An 18,535-nucleotide genomic window follows, 5' to 3' on the forward strand; every position below is an offset into this window, starting at 1 on the left:
AAAAAATATTAATGTTATATATAAAAAATTAAAGTGTAATATATTGATAGACCTGACACAACCATAGTTGAAGAGTCGAACTCCTCTGAAACGTAGTTGTTGAATACCTTATAGAGAAACTTCGGTATAAAAAAATAATATTTTATTAAAAAATTAATATTTTCCGTTATAGAGTATTATTCGTTATAGGCAAATTTCTTATAGAAAAGTTCGACTGCAAATCTTTCGAATAAATTTCTACTTAAACACATAAAGTTCTGCAAAAGTTATCTAATGCTCTAATGCATAGGAAAGCCTGCGTTGAAACCATCGGTAGTACAGTACATAGTATAGCTGCCAATTTCACACATTACCTACAGTAGGTTTGTGTCTCTACTAATGACTGAGGCACCCAGTAGCTGGGTGGTCAATGCCTGTAGTGTCTGTAGCTGGCAACTATTTTATAACAATTGTGACTTCGAAATACATATTCTCCAAGGATTTGGGCAAAGTCCAGACCAACATAAATAGTTGTCATTTCTGTCATAAATGTTAAAGGAAGCAGCTAGCATATGGTCTGGCTTCCGTAAAGTTATTTCATGTGCGTCTTTCCATGACGGATTTATTAACAATTTAGAGCTCAAATATTCTTTCATTTCAACATTTTAGCAACACTGAGTTTGTGTTAAATTTTGAGAAATATTCTAGAAAAGTAAGTAGGTAGGAAGTGCCGAACCGTGGAAAAGTTTCCGCTTCAAAAATAGTTTCTGACTACATTTACCTACCAATCACTCAAGGTTTCTGTCTACACTGATGAATGTCTAAGTCTGTGACTAGGTGGAATTAAGGGCGGAATTACCAACTTAGTCGTGGAGTATCTTTACTTTAATTCGATCACGAATGTGCCTCATCGAAATAATAGTGGTTATAGATCCGAAGTATATTTGGTCGAAATCCGTTTCAGACAATTCGGAGTCGATTTAGCCATGTTCGCACGATAACTTTCAAACGGATCAAACGATTTCATTTAAATTTTGCACCTCGTAATATTTTGTCCAAACTTACATTAATTTTGATGATTGGTCATATCGGTCGCTTTCTTCGGGTACCTCCCCAAAAAAAGTTCAAAAATTTTCACTAAAATGGTGTGCACGATAACTCTTGAAGAGAGCAATAGATTTGGTACAAATTCTGCACGTCGTAATATTTCTGCCAGAAATAAATCAGGTCCGAATTGGACAATAATGAACCACTTCTGCAGGTATCTCCCATTAAACATTTTAAACAGTACAACTTAAGACCAGCCCTTGGGTCATTTTGAAGTGAATACTATCTGCGATAATCATACATAAGCTTACGAATTAAGTATCCGATTTGACCGAAATTTTCCACATCGTAAAACTTCTTCAAAACGTATATCAAGTTCCTACCAACATTACAAAAGTTCAATATCTTTGTCTCCTCTTTACAGCGAAATAATGTTTTTCGTAGTCAAACTCCAAGATTCCTGGCGTAATCGTCCTCCTCTGTAAAAGTTCAACACTTTTGTGTTTTTATTCAAATTAAATGTATTGGCAAGGCATTGACATATATTTAGAAAATAGCCAAAAAATTCTATTCTATTCATTTCACACATAGATCTCTTTCGACTCCCAGCAAACCAATCGTATCGACATCGTATTGAAATCGGAACAAAATTCGGACGCTACGTCCGATGTCGGATCCGAAATCGTAACGATATCTTAAGGAAAATTGTATGAAGTGGTTGACATAATTTCGGAACGAAATGTCGGAGCGAAATCGGATCGAATCGATTCGGAACGAAATCTAAACTATCGTTTAGAAATCGGAACGAAATCTAAAAGATCTTGCATCCGAAATTGTTCAGACGTGTCGGACATTCGGCATTTGGTTTCCAGGGCTGATACTTTTTTACTTGTTTTCACTTTTTTTCAAGGCGTCTCACAATGCTTTACGCTATGGAAAGAAAGCTTATTCCAGAATAGCTGGAGCATGCAAAATCGACAATATTTACCGATTAAGTTCGTTATCCACCACTGATGGATTCTTTCTACGACTGTATCACCCTGTTACAGGGTGGCAAAACTAAAAGTAGAAAATTATTTCATGAAGCGGCATACCTACCTACCATGGAGACTTTGCACTTTCTTATTTTGGGGTTTCGTGCTTCCAATAAGATGACGAATTCAAGTTTTGACATCTACAAGCAAATGCTCCTAATTGATGTTTGCTTCTTAGATCGGCCAAACTCATTCCTATTTCCTTGATATCTATAATATCTTGTGTCTATTTTAGTTCTTGTTTTTACACATTTCGTATGGTTTCTGCCTTCACTAATGAATGTATCACCCTGTAGCATGGTTTTAGGCAATGATTGCATAGAGCGGCATTATCTACCTACATATGAAGACTCTTTCTAGCTTTTTCAAAGTGACTCAGAATGTTATTACCTATGGAAGTGAGACTTCTCCAATAGTGTCAACACAGATGAAAATCTGCGGACCGAATTATGGTTAATTTTTTATTTACCCAAGTAAATCAGGTGGCGAAGTGTTTTATCCTTCGGCTAACATCAAACTCGAATCTATTTTCGTGACATCTGTAATAACGAGGGCCTATTTTAGTTCTTGTTTCTACATCTTTTTTGTTCCTTCACACATCCATTCAGCCACTTATTTTCCAAGCGCTTCCACTAGAGCCTAATATGCAACTTCTCTGCAAAGAGTTTGGACAATAGTTGTGCCAATTTCCAGATCATAATTCTTAAACTGTTTTCAGACTTTAAGGACATATTTCCGTTGCTTTACAAAACCCCCATAAACTAGACACCTTAACCCTCACATACAGACATTTAATACATATCTGAATACACATAGAGAAAAGTATATAAATAAAACATAATTTCAGTGTTAATTTATTCTGTGTATATAACATTATTAAATATATATTTTTTTTGTTTCTCATCTCATTAAACAAAAATTGGCATAATATGAAATTTTTGCGATACAAGTGTTTGGGAAGTAAGCCCAGACACTTTATAGAAGTTTGGAAATTGTGGTATAAGTATTAGATTTTCAAAGGAGACACATCACAAAAATAAGAATTGTAAGTTTTTTTTAACATCTTGTTCCTACAAAATTATAATTCACAATGGTTATTAAGATGGAGGTGATCTGTTTACTTGAAATCTTAATATTTATGCCACAATAAATAGAACAAATAAATGTATATAAAATATTAGTTAAATGTTTTAGAAAAAAACAACTAAATATATTCTAATATTCCTCCCTGAAAAGGAAACAGACCCCTTCTCCCAAACAATTACATCAATTTAGAAACATTATTTGAAAGTATTACCTTATCTTTTTTGGTAATTATGTCTACATATCCTTAAAAACAAATCTTTATGTATTATAATCTTCCACCCCTACTCTGCCTTGGTTAACTGTGTAAATAACTACTACTACCTTCCCCAGCAGTTTTATTTCCAACTTTTGGACTCTTTCTCTGTCTCCATCACTATCACTTGTTTATAATGTTCCCAAAATTAATGTGTTTTTGTGTTTTCTTATTCAAACTATTTTGTGTAAAGTTGTTAACTTTCTCAGCCCCTCCTCCCTCTCTTTTAAAATATATTATTCCCCCCTCCCCTTTTATATGAAATAAAGACTAAGATGCTTTTTATATATGAAAAGAAATATTGAAAAATTATAAATTCAAATAGTAATCGCAAAAATCAAAATTCTCTCTATTTCACGATGCAATCATTCATGAAAACATAATTAATTTTTCTATTTCCATCACAAGACAAATAAGAAAATTGTTTGGTATATTTGGTAATTGTTTATTTAATTTTGTAAGCACCCTGTAATATTTAGCAAATTTGAGCAAAACATAGCCCAGGATTGTGAGTGACTTGTTGAAAAAATTATCAAAAAAAAAACTACAGTTTCATGAAGTATGGCACCAAAATTCGAATGATTTGTGATTGTTTCTTTAAATGCACCAAAACAAAAACTAAATTCTATGGAAAAAACAGAAGTAAAGTAAAGAAAATGTTAAGAATGTTTAAAATTTTCGCTAACAAAAAACAAAGAGAGCCCACATCTCTAAATGGTAAAAGCATCTTCAGTATTTACAACACATATGTCTTTTTTTGTTCTTTTGGACCCGACAAATATTAATTCTAGATGATGTAGTTTATAATCAGACAATGGGACCTGGCGCCACTCTGGACAAAAGACGACCTGATTTGCGTGATGAATTGGGATATATTGCACCACCTAACCGCAAGCTGCCCCCTGTACCCGGCTCCAACTACAACACCTGCGATCGGATTAAGCGAGGTACAGTGATAAGTAAGCATCTAAATTTTCCAAAACAACATTTATTAATACCAACGATTTTTTTCTTTTTTTGAGAATCATCATTGTTTTTTTGTTCGATACATTTTCAATTGCGTTTTTTGTTGCCAAAGAAAAAAACCAAACTACTAAAATCAAATGCAAGCAAGCAAGGATAAATATACATACAAGACAAACATAAGAAATATTTATATACACTTGAATTTCCTTGCATTATTCCTTTTTTGTGTATACGAACCAAGCAACAATTAACAGGCTTTAGCTTATTTCAAATCATAAAAAAATGTTAACCACATTCACTCCAGAAGACGAAGTCATCCATATTCATAACAAAGAGAAACTATTTTTTCTATTAATTGTTTTTTTATTATAATTTTTTTCATTAAAAATTATAGAGACTTGGAATTCTATTCTCTATCTCTATAATTTTTATATAGTTGGTGTTTTTGCATGCATTTTTATATATAAATGTTGTTGGAAATTTAGATTTATTATTTAATATGTTTTATATATGTGTTTCTTATATCAATGGCAAAGTAATTGGAAGTTATAGTACAACAAATTATATTATTAAATTAATAATAAATTATTTCAAATTAATAATTTATACGCCCTAAAACGAACTTTCTTACAAAGAAATTTCCGCAGTGAATTCTACCAACTGCACAATAAAATGTATACCCTGGTACAATTTCGCCACACATGGAATCGGCTTTATAATGTCTAATTTTTGTTGCTCTTCATCACAAAGGTTCAAGTCTATTATTTTGTTAATATTATATATGATATATATGTATATAAAAGTGACTCGTATCTCGACTGATTATACAACAGTTCTACTCCGCTATGACACAAATAGATGGACTATTGCAGTTTCTTTGGTCTCTAGTCGCACTTAGAATAGAATTCTAAATTTATCTATGGAACATTTGATCGATAAATCCAACTTAGAATAGATTTCCAAAAACGTATTTCGCTTACCCTATTTCTTCAATTTGGATCACATGGTTTTCGAAAAACCATTATCTATGTAAAGAAGAAAAGACGTCGACGTCTATTCTTATTGAGTGCTCGTAAGGCACTGATTTTTATTCCAAAAGATTTCACTTACGAACTACTTATGACAATCTAACTTAACCTAATGCAACATAACAATAATTCTTATCTATTCTAATAATAAACTGAGAACATTGAATTGCTGCATGTTTCACCATTCAAGTGGCCTTTTCTTCTCGTTGAGCGCAACGACATGTGTGTGTGTGTTTGTGTGTGGTCATTACCTTTATTGTGATACACAGTCGTAGGCACAAGAGTACAATATCACTGAAAAGTTCAATACTTTCTTTGCCTGCTGGAGAGCTTATAATTTTCAAAGTCTATTTTTAAAAGTGGATTTTCCAGCGGCCAAATCTCACCCAAAAGTATGTACAACATTTGTTTGTACAATCTATTTGACATTTTCATAAACATCCGAATCAAGTGGACCAATTAACATTGAAAAAGTAAGTAGATAAGTAGTGCCGAAGCATGCAAATGTTTCTGCTGCATCAATAGTTATCGATGACCTCAATTTTTTGTCTACACTAATTATTGGATCAGCACGTAACTATTTGGTTTTTTTCTCAAAGAGACACACACTTTAGGTCAAATCGCCTCGCCACAAACTGCTTAATATCATTTTGTGAGAATGCCAAATCGATTTTATTGATTACGTGCTTTCCCACAACGAATGGTTTCTGTATACACTAATGACTGTATCACCCTGTAACAGGGTGGTAAAAGTAGGCAAATACTGCATGAAGCGAAATTATGGCGACATTTATCACTTTTTACAACTCCTCATTAGCTGGGACACACTGCCTTATCTCATTTTCTGGCAATGCTTAATCGGCAATACTGTCCTTATTCACCACAGATGGTTTCTGTCTGCAATAATGACTATATCACCCTGTAATAGGGTGGTTAAGCTAAAACTATGCACTTTTTGCATGAAGCGTCATTACATACCTATTCACAGTCACTTTTTTATGGTGTCTAATAATGTTGTACGCTATGGCAATGAGACTTATTCTCTAATAGTTGAAACAAACTGCCTTATCTAATTTTTCGAGACCAAGGCATGCATATATTAATATGCCGCGTGCAAACTTTGGCTGCTACAGACTAATGCTCCGAATTGATGTTTGCTTCTTGGATCGCCCATACGTCCAAGAATTACAATGTGTGAATGTCATTTACAGCATTGTCTTGTTGGTTTGATCTTCAATCATGCTAGATGGTCCGGATCAGCATAAATTGTTCATTCAACTTAGTGAATCAGTAAGCGAAGTGTTTGTACCTTCGGTCAGCCTCAAAATCATGACTATTTTCGCGACATCTATAGAATCGAGGGTCTCTCTTAGTTTCTGTTTCTACACCTTTCTTTTTGACCTCGTATTATCAAATAACTTCCAGTGACTATTAAAAACTTCAGTATCTGAAAAGAGGACTCTATCGTATAGAGGAGGATGATAGCGAACAAAATAATTATTGCTTAGAAATGGTACAAAAAACTTCTGATAAAGTCCTTGACAAAATAAAATGCCTCTGGAGAGTTTCTTAATAGAATAGAGGAATATATATTCGCCCTAATAGTATGCTATAAAATAGAAGACATTTAGGGAGAGGCCACATACGAAGTTTTCTATGGAATATAGCAGCATCAGGCAAAGGGTTCACGCACGCTCTTTGGGAGCGTATATTTATTCACGTATACAACATGTGGAGAGAACAAAACGATTTAGTCTCAGCTGAACAGGCAATGAAGAAGGTTGTGTGTCGCTTCTTTTGTTTTTGTGTATGCGTCCCCTTAGCGAAATGACTATTAAGCATGTTATGTCTCCAATACTAATGCAAACAACGCAATGTGCGTTGGTATGGGTTGCCTGATGCTGGAATATAGTATCTTAGTAGAGGTCCTCGTTTGAAGACAGGATTCAAAGACTTCAGAAGAGATAATTTGTATAACTGAAGGTCTTCAGCACGATTTCCATTCCGATTGAAACACTTCCAAAGCATGGTTTTTGAATGCTTCAACAGCATTTTCTGGCGACGAAAATCGTTGACCACGCCTTTTTTTCTTGATGTGCTATACGGCTTTACGCATGGTCACATGGTTAGTTTAATCGAAGATACATTTCCTTCGAAGTGCATTATCCGTTCACGCACGGCATAATTTTTTCTGGCCCGTGTTTGGACGACACTCACGACCTTCGTTTTTTAGCGATTGTCGGCAACGATTGAATTAATTAAACCAGTTTTTCGTAGTGCTGTAGAATGGCCCTTTATCGACATACAAAGATTTAATTTGATCGATGCACTCTTGCCGTGATTATACACGTCGAAAGTTGTGAAAAATTATCGGACGAAGATGTTCACAAGTAAATTCCATTTTTGCAAGGTGATTTTTTTCAAGTAAACTACACAACTCAGGACAATTTGACATACGATCGTCAAACTGTCCTGAGTACTTTAACTTACACATCAATGGCCCTACCTACAGCTAGTTCCATTTTTCCTAAAAGATGAAAGTAGAATATTTATTTTAATATTCTTCTCATATTTATGCTCTTCAATTCGCCTTTCTTAGACACAAACCATGTTTCTTCTGTATAGAAAATTTTCAGTGAAAGTGATGTTGTTGATCAAAGACATACAATCTTAAAGATTGGACATCATGCAAAATTTTTTAAATTTTCATATTCAAGCATAGATGGCGTTTATGTATAACATACAATTAACAGAAACAAAAGCGTACACCAATGTGAACTATGTTAAATATAACATAATTCATGTCACAATATTGTAACTTCGCATTATGTTAGACCACCAGCACCATCTGCCGATGTATAGTAGCAATGGAAATGTCTTATCTTGTTATGTTATACATCTTTGTGTTGATTCATTGAAATCTATAGGGCTTTTCAGTAATGGTGATCCTACAATGTCTATGCCGGTTATTTTAAGTAATTCCTTGGATAATTTAACAAGGGTTTTGAAACAATGTTGTAAGTACTTTTAGCTTTTTGGGAGAATACTGTTCAGTACGCTTCTAATAATAATGTTAAATTTGAAGTATAGATGGAGTTAAAAAAGAGTGTACAGAATACAGTCTTTTTACAATTCCGCTTTTACGATGAAATTTCTAGCTAACGTTGTCGTATACATACATATAAGATTCCGAAAAGGGTCAATACAAGATATGTATGCGCATCTGGGCAGCTTTTTTAATTTAAAATTCAAAACAGGTGATCTATAGTGTCGAAGACCCCAAATTATTGATCTCTAAGGCCGTCATCAGACCATCTGCTTTTTCACATGTATGACATCAGCTGTTCTGTATATTAGTATACCCAAAGTGACAACATACATGTGAAAAAGCAGGTGGTCTGATGGCCGCTTTACATAAACTGTCTCTTAAATAGCCTATAAGTCCCCCGAATTGGCCGTTTGTAGTATTCACAACTATCGAAAGTGTGTTTTGCAGTAGAGAAAATGTTTAAAAAGGTTTTTCTACAGTGAGAAAAATCTCCGTAATGTGGAAGACTTTTAACTACTTTTTTATAACTTCCAATTACTTTTCCTCTAGAAATAAATAATATTATATTATACAAAATATATATTTTTTAAAGTTTATTTTTAATATCAATGTAAATTTTTTTATTATTTTCATATTTTGATGGCTTTTTCAACAAAAACATTTTTTATGTTGCTATATATGTGTGTTAATATATACAAAATATGTGTTATTAAAAATATTTGGACCAATATTCAACCTCAACTACCCAAAACATCCCAATACTACAATTACTCCCCCGCCCATTCCAATTGATCCGGTTTGTGGTCTTAAATCCTCCAACAAAATCAATTATTGAATGTGTAAAAATTATATCTATGGTATATAGCACGTGGTGGTATGCGTTCAAATCACTCAACTTGGGATCCCAGAAGACCCAATTTATATGAAGAATTGAAAGCACCACCAGTACCAGCCCATGGCAATCATTATGGTCATGTACATAATATCAATGAATGTACATATAAACATCCAGGTAGGTTGTGGTTTTGTTGATTATGATTTTTTTTATTTTGTTAAGTTTCTTGTATATTTTAATTTTTAAATGAAAGTCCAGTGAAAAGATTAGTTTAAAAAAATATAGATGTAAAATTGTAGGGATGATAGTTTTACTAAAAAACTATAACAATCGGTACTGAAATTAACTTCTGAATGATTAATTAACATAGCTGGATTTTCTTAATTATAGTTTTAGTTTCATGTTTATTTTTACTTACTACAACTAACTTTACTTAATTTTGTGGGAAAGTATAAAATCATGGTATTTATAAAAAGCAAAAAAAAAACTAATTGTTGTGTGAATTATATGTCCGAAAAATATCAGTAAGAGGCATTTTAGTTAATATCCGTAAGAGACATTTTACACTTGCACTTAAAACAGGTGGTTTGGGAATTTACGTCATTTATTTGACAGATAATCTATGGAATTGACAACTTAAATGACGCATGTTTTATAAAACAGTGCAAGTGTAAAATGCGTTTAATACTCCAACAGCTCTTACGGGCAGCCAATTTTTTTAATGATGGGGGAAATTAACGCGCAACTTCGCTTCACATATTAAAATGTCACCACCATATTGTTTTTAAATTCCCTTCTTAAATTCCCATACCTAAACCACAAACGGTTAAAAAAGAAGTTGGTCGAATATTAATTAAAAAATGATACTCGATTGAATTCGATTTTTTCAAAATATATGCCACTTCAGTATTTTTCTAATTTTTAAATTTCCCATATACTTGGTTTAGATATATTTTAGAATAGTCTGGACATTTTCTGAGAAAATTAATTTATTTCTTGCTTCAGATATATATCAGAATAGCCTGAAAGTTTTCTGAGAAAATTGATTAATTTCTTGGTTCAGATATATGTCAGAATAGTCTGGACATTTTCTGAGAAAAATATTTATTTCTCGCTTCAGACATATGGCAGAATAGTCTTTGAGTTTTCTGAGAAATTGATTAATTTCTTGGCTCAAATATACATATGTCAGAATAGTCTGGTAATTTTTTGATAAAATTATTTTTTTTCCAGAAGTTCTATACTTTCCCAAAAATATACCCTTCATTTTCTATCATTATAACTTAATTTCCGTTATTAATTTTTCTAACAAAACCTTATACTTGCTCATTTACTAATGGTCCTGTCTAACCATTTTCCAAACCAAAAAAATAACATTTATAGTAAGTACTCTTTAAACAATAATACATGGAGGTATAATTGGTCTTCTCTCATCTATGCATGTAAAATCAACTCATTTCATTTTCGTATATTTCATTGAAAATAAAATTAAACACCAACAAATTGACACTATTGTACATTAACTGTTATGTAATTATATTATCCAAGATAAATATTCTAATTCAAATTTTATTTTCTCCACAAAAATTATGAAAAATGTCAACACAGGCATGGAAGATGAAATCTGTCCCTATGCCACTTTCCATTTGTTGGGCTTCCGTGAGGAAATGGATCCTACCAAGGCAATGAACTTCCAAACCTTCCCCCATCAAAATGGTCATGCTCCACCCGGTCATGCTGGTACCATGGGCCCACCCGGACATCCTGGTCATATGCACTCACGCTCTGGCTCACAATCTATGCCACGTGCCAATCGTTATGCTCGCAAGAACAGCCAAGGTGGTCAATCATCGATTTACACACCAGCTCCTGAATATGATGATCCTGCTAATTGTGCTGAAGAAGATCAATATGTAAGTTGGAAGAAAAAATAATTAATATAACAAATTAAAGTTGCAAAATGAGCTAAATAAATAGGAAATCGAAATCGATTTTTGTATTTATTTAAATAATTGTTATTTATTTTAATTTTTAATATTTTCTCCAGCGCCGTTACACCCGTGTCAACTCCCAAGGTGGTAGCTTGTACTCAGGCCCTGGACCCGAATATGATGACCCAGCTAACTGTGCTCCCGAAGAAGATCAATATGGCTCTCAATATGGCGGTCCATATGGTACCCCTTATGATCATTATGGCTCACGTGGTTCTATGGGAAGACGTAGTGTTGGTAAGTAAAGGGCAACATGGGGCAAAACTCAAAACAATACTTCGGATGCTTGAGAAAAATGTAAAACAAGGCAATGGAATTTAAGTCAGGGGAATGTGAAAAAAACGGATTCATTGATAATTCCAAATTGAATTTAAATTTGAATGCGCATGAGGCAATTAACAATTCAAATATAATTCGAAGTGGACTTGCAGCCAATTTCATAAAAAGAACTCAAAAGATATTGCCAGCATTTATTGTTTTCAGAATAATGTAAACATGACTTGCAGCCAACTTCTCAATACGAAAATAAGACTGCAAATCAACTGGACATTATTTTGAATATTTGGAAAGGAGAAAGGTTAGGGAGTTTTAAATATTTTTTGGAACATATTTAAGCTGTTAATTGGAACTCTACTTTATTCAAGTTTGTTCTTATAACGCCAGCAATTTTAAACGGGAACAGATAAAATAATGGTATTTAATATGGCATTTCTAAGGTAGCTGATGAAAAAAATTCGATTTGTATTCACACACGGCAATTGACAATTTAAGCATAATAGCTTTGTTCCTTTACTTTTCCTTTTTTTATAGTAAAAGTAGCAAAAGAGAGAACTGTCAAAATTGCTCTCACGTAACAAGTTTTACACGAAAGCAAAGGAACGGAAAAATAGTAGATCTGGCAGTAATGTCAAAAAAAAAAAAAAAACATGGATGCTTAAAAAAATAAGAAACAAAATAAATGTCAATGTTTTTTATTTTATTATTTAACATGTTTAAATTTCATTATTATTTATTTCTCTTTATTTTGCTTTGACAGTGCGGGTTATTTTCTTTTTTGTTTTTTCGAATTTATACGCCACGAAATTGGTCGAGCAGAAAGTAGTAAAAGAGAAAGCCATTTTGGCATGCTCTCTTTTAAATTTTGCTTCAAGTTTTACTACTTTTTGGGGTTAAGGAATGCTTTCCGAGTTAAAAATTGTAAAACAGGTAAAACTTTAATGTAAAGGAACAAAGCTTATACCAGCGCGGCTTGCAGCCAACTTCATATTAAAAAATCTCAGAAGCAATTTCCAGCATGATCTGCCAAGATGATCTGCACGCAACTTTACAATATGTAAAAAGACAGAAAGAATTGCCGGAAAAAAAAACGTTGTGCATACTGGCAATTCCTTTTGTCTTTGTTTGTTATTTTTAATGGAAAAATTTAATGAATTTTAATTTTTTGATGATTTCCTTACTTGATGAGTTCCCATTTGAACTGTTTCAAATAATGACGTAATAATTTGATCTTCACTAATAAAAGTAATTCGAAAGGAATTGTCAGAACTTATTCTTCCCCGAATAATATCAAAATGACCTGCAGGCAACTTCACAGTATGAAAAATACAAAAAAGGAATTGCCAGAAATGAAAACAAATTTGTCCGTACTGGCATTTCCTTCTGTGCAGATCAACTGGGCATTATATTGATTGAATATTTTGAAAAGAGATTTTTAATTTTTTTTTTTGGAAAAATTTCGGAACTATAAAATAGAACGTAGCAAACAGGATTTTGTTCTAATAAAGGCAGTGAATTTCTTGGTGAGGTTTTCTTGTTGTGAAGTTGGTCGCAAATTCACATATTATTTAGAAGGAAAAACGGAATTGAATTTATATTTTTTAAAATATTTATTCAAATTTATTGTTAAAATTCGTTTTCTAAAATTTCAGGTTCCGCTCGCAATCCAGGTGGCAACAGCTCTCCTGAACCTCCACCACCACCACCACGTAATCATGATATGAGCAACTCATCCTTCAATGATTCTAAGGAAAGCAATGAAATATCCGAAGCAGAATGTGATCGTGATCATGGACCACGTGGCAATTATGGCGGTAAGTTGTGAATAATTTTTATAATTAATTATACTAAAACGAAATAGCTTATATAATATGCATACATACATATAAACTCATAGCTATATGTATCAGACAGCTTTATTATTGTTATTAATCTAATCTGGTCTACAAGAAATTGCGTTGTGTGTTTAAAAGTTTGACTTACCGTTTTCTTCAATGATCCTTTCTGTGTTTTTACTGATAGTCCTCCTAAATAGCTGGTCTGGCTTTTTTAGGATAAATTTGTTTTATAACAATTGTTTTTTTTCTCAATCAAAAATTAAGAGTAATCGGGTATGTTCTGAGCACTGATGGGCAGAAATGCTCTGCCTCACACACAAAAATGTAAAAAATACATGAGTCTCTCGCAATTTGCCCACCATTGGTTCTGAGACACACTTCATCTCTCACTTCACGCCTCAAGCATTTTGTTCACCCAATTTACCCATATTTTTTGAGTATTTAATGGACGGAATAGGGTGTACTCTTCATTTTAAATACCCTAATGAATCTTAGCCCCAAGAAACTCGCAAATATAGGAGTATATGGGATGAACAAAATGCTTGAGGGGTGAAGTGAGAGGTGAAGTGTGTCTCAGAACATGCCCGAATGACTTAACTACAATTAATTAAATTCGTAATAATATTTTGAAGATTTATCATAATCCAAGAGAAAAGATTTCAATTCACAACTAAATGTCTGTGTAGACCAGCTTGTATACTATATATCTGTACACATATAATATATACATTTATAAATAATATTATAAAAATTACTGTGATTTTTCACTCAACCAAAAAACTATCTGTTTTGTTTATTAACTAATTTTTATGTGTATGTACATAAAATGTGAAAAAAAAAAAATAAATTTAACAGAAGATACTAAAGATGGTGAGTGACATTGTAAAATACAATATTCGTTTGAGTGTGTTAATCGTTTAGTGATCATCACATTCCCCTGTCACCAAACAATTCCATCTCACCTATCACCAGAGAAAATCATAATCACTTCTCTAAACAAAAATATATCATTATCGCCCAAACAAATAGTTCAGTCATGAGCAATCTATCTCTTGTACGGAAACAAATTTGTCTAGAATTTTATTGTAGATTAGTGATTACAAACAAAATATTAAAATAACTTTTTACTTCTAAAAGTGTTAAAAATCACTTGAAGGAATTGCCAGAAATTAAAAAAATGTCCGTACTGGCAATTCCTGCGAAGTTGGCTGCAGATCAACTGGACATTATTGTGTACAGTTTGAAAATGGAAACGTAATGATTTAAAAGTATGTTAGAAATATATCGAATTTGTAATGCCAAATTATAAGAAGACTTCATATAACATATCCACAGTGATAGAGATTGACTTGTATAAAATTCATACACAATATGAACAACATTGATGGAATTGCCAGAAATAAAAAAAAATGTCCGTACTGGTAATTCCTTCTTTGTTTTTAAAACTACGAAGTTGGCTGCAGATCAACTAGGCATTTGTTTTGAAATGGGAAACGTAATGATTTAAAAATATTTTTGGAAACATATCGAAGCTGTAAATTGGAATTCTAGGAAAACTTTATTTAATGTATCCACAATGTTGGATATTCACTTGTAGAGCCCTAGTAAAACTACTCAAATAATTGATTGCACTGCCGTTAAAGTTTTTAGAAACACAATTCTATCAAATATACAAAAATATATTCAAATTAAGGAACTGATATAAATATAAAAATTTACAATAAACTTACAATATCTTTCTAAACGGTCTTTGTTCTCAAATTCAGAGATTTTTGAACAGTAGGTCCTTACAGTCGTCACATATTTCATATCTATATCATGAAATCACTTCAGTATATCAATCATATAAAAATATTTATATCATGCAAAGTTTAATCATACTGTGTTTTGCGCATTGCATTATAATTAATGATTTCTTTTTTAATTTATATTTAAAAATGTGTTTTTTTAACTAAATTGTTTTTAATATTTGGTTTTTGGTTTCATTTCAAATATGCGTTATTAATTTATATTTCATATCCATTGAATTGTAATGATGCACCTTTCGTATAGATTCATTCACATATACATACACATCCATATACATAGTTGTACAAATTTAATCATATTGCACCAAATTTCATTTCATTTTTTGTGACTAAACGATTTATATATTTTGTAAAAAATTACTTCTTTATTCTTATTCTTATTCTTATTCATATAAATATTATTATTTTTTAATTACTGAGGGCACAAATAATTAGTGAATATAATAAAAAATTATGCTCGTTTTATTATAAATAAAAAATAGTATGTAAACTTCCAAAAACATTTAACATCTGAGTATTAAATACTGGGATCCAATTGGGAATATTTTATTCAAAGAATTCGACATGACTTCTAAACTGAGGTCATAAAGTTTTATTTTCGATTGTATTCAGAAAAGTCTGAATAAATTCTGAAAATAATAAAAACCACATACAAATTTTAAATAGGACCGATGTGTAACATATCGGATATTTCAATGGCAATGCCTGAACTTATCAGACACAGAACTGAGGGAATTATGAAAAATAAGGATTTCTGATAAATGTCTAAACTTATAGGACACAAAATATTTACTGTGCTCAGTGGAATAATTAGGCCCACTGTTAATAATACCTACCCAAAAACGCCTAAAAAATTAATCTGGAAATTTCAAAATTTGTCACCTATGAAAATTCAATTTATTTTTAAAATAATTCTATTATTATTATATATTGGTACATATATAAAAATAATAATAATTGTTCCACAAACATCCCATAAGGGACAAAGGAGACTTCTCTCATATCAATGAGTGCACCCCGATTCATATTATCTCAATGATATGGAACCTACAGTTTATCGCCGTATCCGAACGGCGTGTCCTAAGACACCACTTTTAGAGAAGTTTTTCATGGCTGAAATACTCAGGAAATGTCGTCAACATTACTGAGGGGTATTTTGCCACCGTTGAAAATTTGATGTTGCCCAGCCTATATAGAGTGAAGGTATTTACTTGTCGGGAAAGCTTGATTCTTGTTAATTTTACTATTTTAATAAAAGGGTTAGTAGATAATCAAATACAAAAATAATATATTTCAAAGTCTTAAATTTTCCCAGAAATATAAAAATCTGAACGTTTAATGCGTAAAATAACCATGTGTGAATTAGTTAATCAGGAGCTATTATTATTATTATTATTATTATTATTATTATTATTTTTTTTTTTTTTTGAGTTTATCAAGAGCTATTAATATTTTTTAATTTGAAACAAGTGCAATTTTTTTGTTAAGTCTCTAATATTTCGTTATGGTATTTTATTGTAAATTATTTTATATTTTATGTACATTACGTCAATGTAATTGCATGTGAAAAGAAAATAGTTTATATCCCAACGAGACATTTGCAATTAAATTTCATATTTTTTTAAGTTTTTGAGAAAGTATTTTCAAAATTATGTACATATTTTAAATATTTTTTACGACTATAATGTGTACAAATATTCGTTTTGTTGTATTTTATTTCAATGACCCCTTGTCCCACATAATATCTGCATTTATCATAAAATAGATAGGCCAACAACATAATTCAAAACTATTTTTATTTAATTTTTTTGTTTCGACCCCCATGTCACTACCCGATGTTCTCTGCATTTCGCCTTTGCCATAATTTAATTTTTCGTAAATAATAGAAACATTCAAATATCGCTTAAATTTGCATAGATTATCCCCATAATGATTTTAAGTTTAATTTCTTAAAACGACTAAAAAATTATTTTTATTTATTTTTTTATTTCTTTTCATTATCAACAACAATTTTGTATACAAACATTTGTTGTGGAATGTTGCAAAAAAATCCTTCCAACATATACTTTTTTTCTTACGATTTTTGTATGAATTTTGCAAATGATATTCGACTAAAAACCCCCAACCAACCAACAGCTGTTAAAAGGTCTCCCATCCACAAGGATCAACGTACCACCGAAGAAATGCGTAAATTAATTGAAAGGTAAAGTAAGAGTGAATACCACGCCCCTACTCTTTGCATCCCCCAAAGAAACAAATAATCCAAAAGATAACAGCGATGTTGAAAACCCAACACAAGATTTATTTAGCTTTTAAAATAAAACAGTTGTTGATACTTTAAATTAATTTTCTTTCAACACCCACCAACACCACCACAAAATAACAATAATGTTAATCACGTGTTGATCCTTTACTAAAAACAAATTGTATTTTGTATTCTTTTTCCTCCGTTCTTTATTCTCTTTAATATTTTTTGAAACAAAAAAAATATTACCTTACTTTCTTTTTGTAATAATTGTAATTGCAACCACCAAAAAAAACTCCTGTAGTCGAAGACATTTGTAAGTTTGTATGTAATGTATTTTGTAGAACCCTAGTATGCATTCGTAGTTTATCCTTTTTTGTGTAAGTAGTAGTTGAATTGGTTTTTGTGTTTAATGCATGTGTGTGTCTTTAAAAATATTTAATTATTTCTTTTTTGTTTAACTGCATGACATTTTATTTTAAATTTTCAGTTAATATTTTAATTTTTATTTTTTTAAATAATTTTGATTTATTTGAATTTTATGTTCATGCAATTCACAGTTTTGAGAAAAATAATTATTATATTAAAAAATTAAAAATAATCAAATATTGTACTAATAAGTTCTACATATAAATTAATTATAAAATGTTGAAGCTTTTATGCCACAAATATATTTAAAATATAAAAAAATAGCCAGGAAGAAGAAAAATCCAGAAAATTATTTTCGAATTTTTTGTTTGGAGGTTAGGTAGAATACATGAAACGCCTTCGTTTAAATTTATCTCTGCTTATTGTTAAATGATTTTAAAATATATTTTATTATAGAGAATTTTAATGTGAGCCGCTGATATCTTAAGCAGAAATAGTTTCTTTAAATTATTTATATACTGAAGTATCACGCCGTTGATTATATTTTTTTATTATAAAAATAAAGAAGCTTTCTAATTTAATAATAATAATAATAATAATAATAATAATAATAATAATAATAATAATAATAATAATAATAATAATAATAATAATAATAATAAGAATAATAATAATAATAATAATAATAATAATAATAATAATAATAATAATAATAATAATAATATTAATAA

At 31.1% G+C, this 18,535-nt stretch overlaps 1 protein-coding gene across 36 annotated transcripts in view; it reads left to right on the forward strand.

Annotated features, from left to right (window-relative positions):
* Dscam1 (Down syndrome cell adhesion molecule 1) overlaps positions 1–18,535 on the forward strand; it is a 255,910-nt gene that overhangs the window by 231,695 nt on the left and 5,680 nt on the right. For 26 of the 36 annotated variants that reach the window (XM_073956048.1, XM_073956049.1, XM_073956059.1 and 23 more), the window contains exons 19-24: positions 4,191–4,346; positions 9,308–9,454; positions 10,886–11,190; positions 11,325–11,505; positions 13,197–13,358; positions 17,327–17,393. In XM_073956048.1, coding sequence (XP_073812149.1) covers positions 4,191–4,346; positions 9,308–9,454; positions 10,886–11,190; positions 11,325–11,505; positions 13,197–13,358; positions 17,327–17,393 — 1,018 coding nt within the window. Of the gene's footprint in view, positions 1–4,190; positions 4,347–9,307; positions 9,455–10,885; positions 11,191–11,324; positions 11,506–13,196; positions 13,359–14,237; positions 14,253–17,326; positions 17,394–18,535 lie in introns of all 36 variants that reach the window. The other 10 variants (XM_073956041.1, XM_073956051.1, XM_073956034.1 and 7 more) reach the window with 1 other exon arrangement.

This window comes from Musca autumnalis, unplaced genomic scaffold (assembly GCF_047663935.1).
Source record: "Musca autumnalis isolate F117 unplaced genomic scaffold, ASM4766393v1 scaffold_5, whole genome shotgun sequence".
Lineage (NCBI taxonomy): Eukaryota > Metazoa > Arthropoda > Insecta > Diptera > Muscidae > Musca > Musca autumnalis.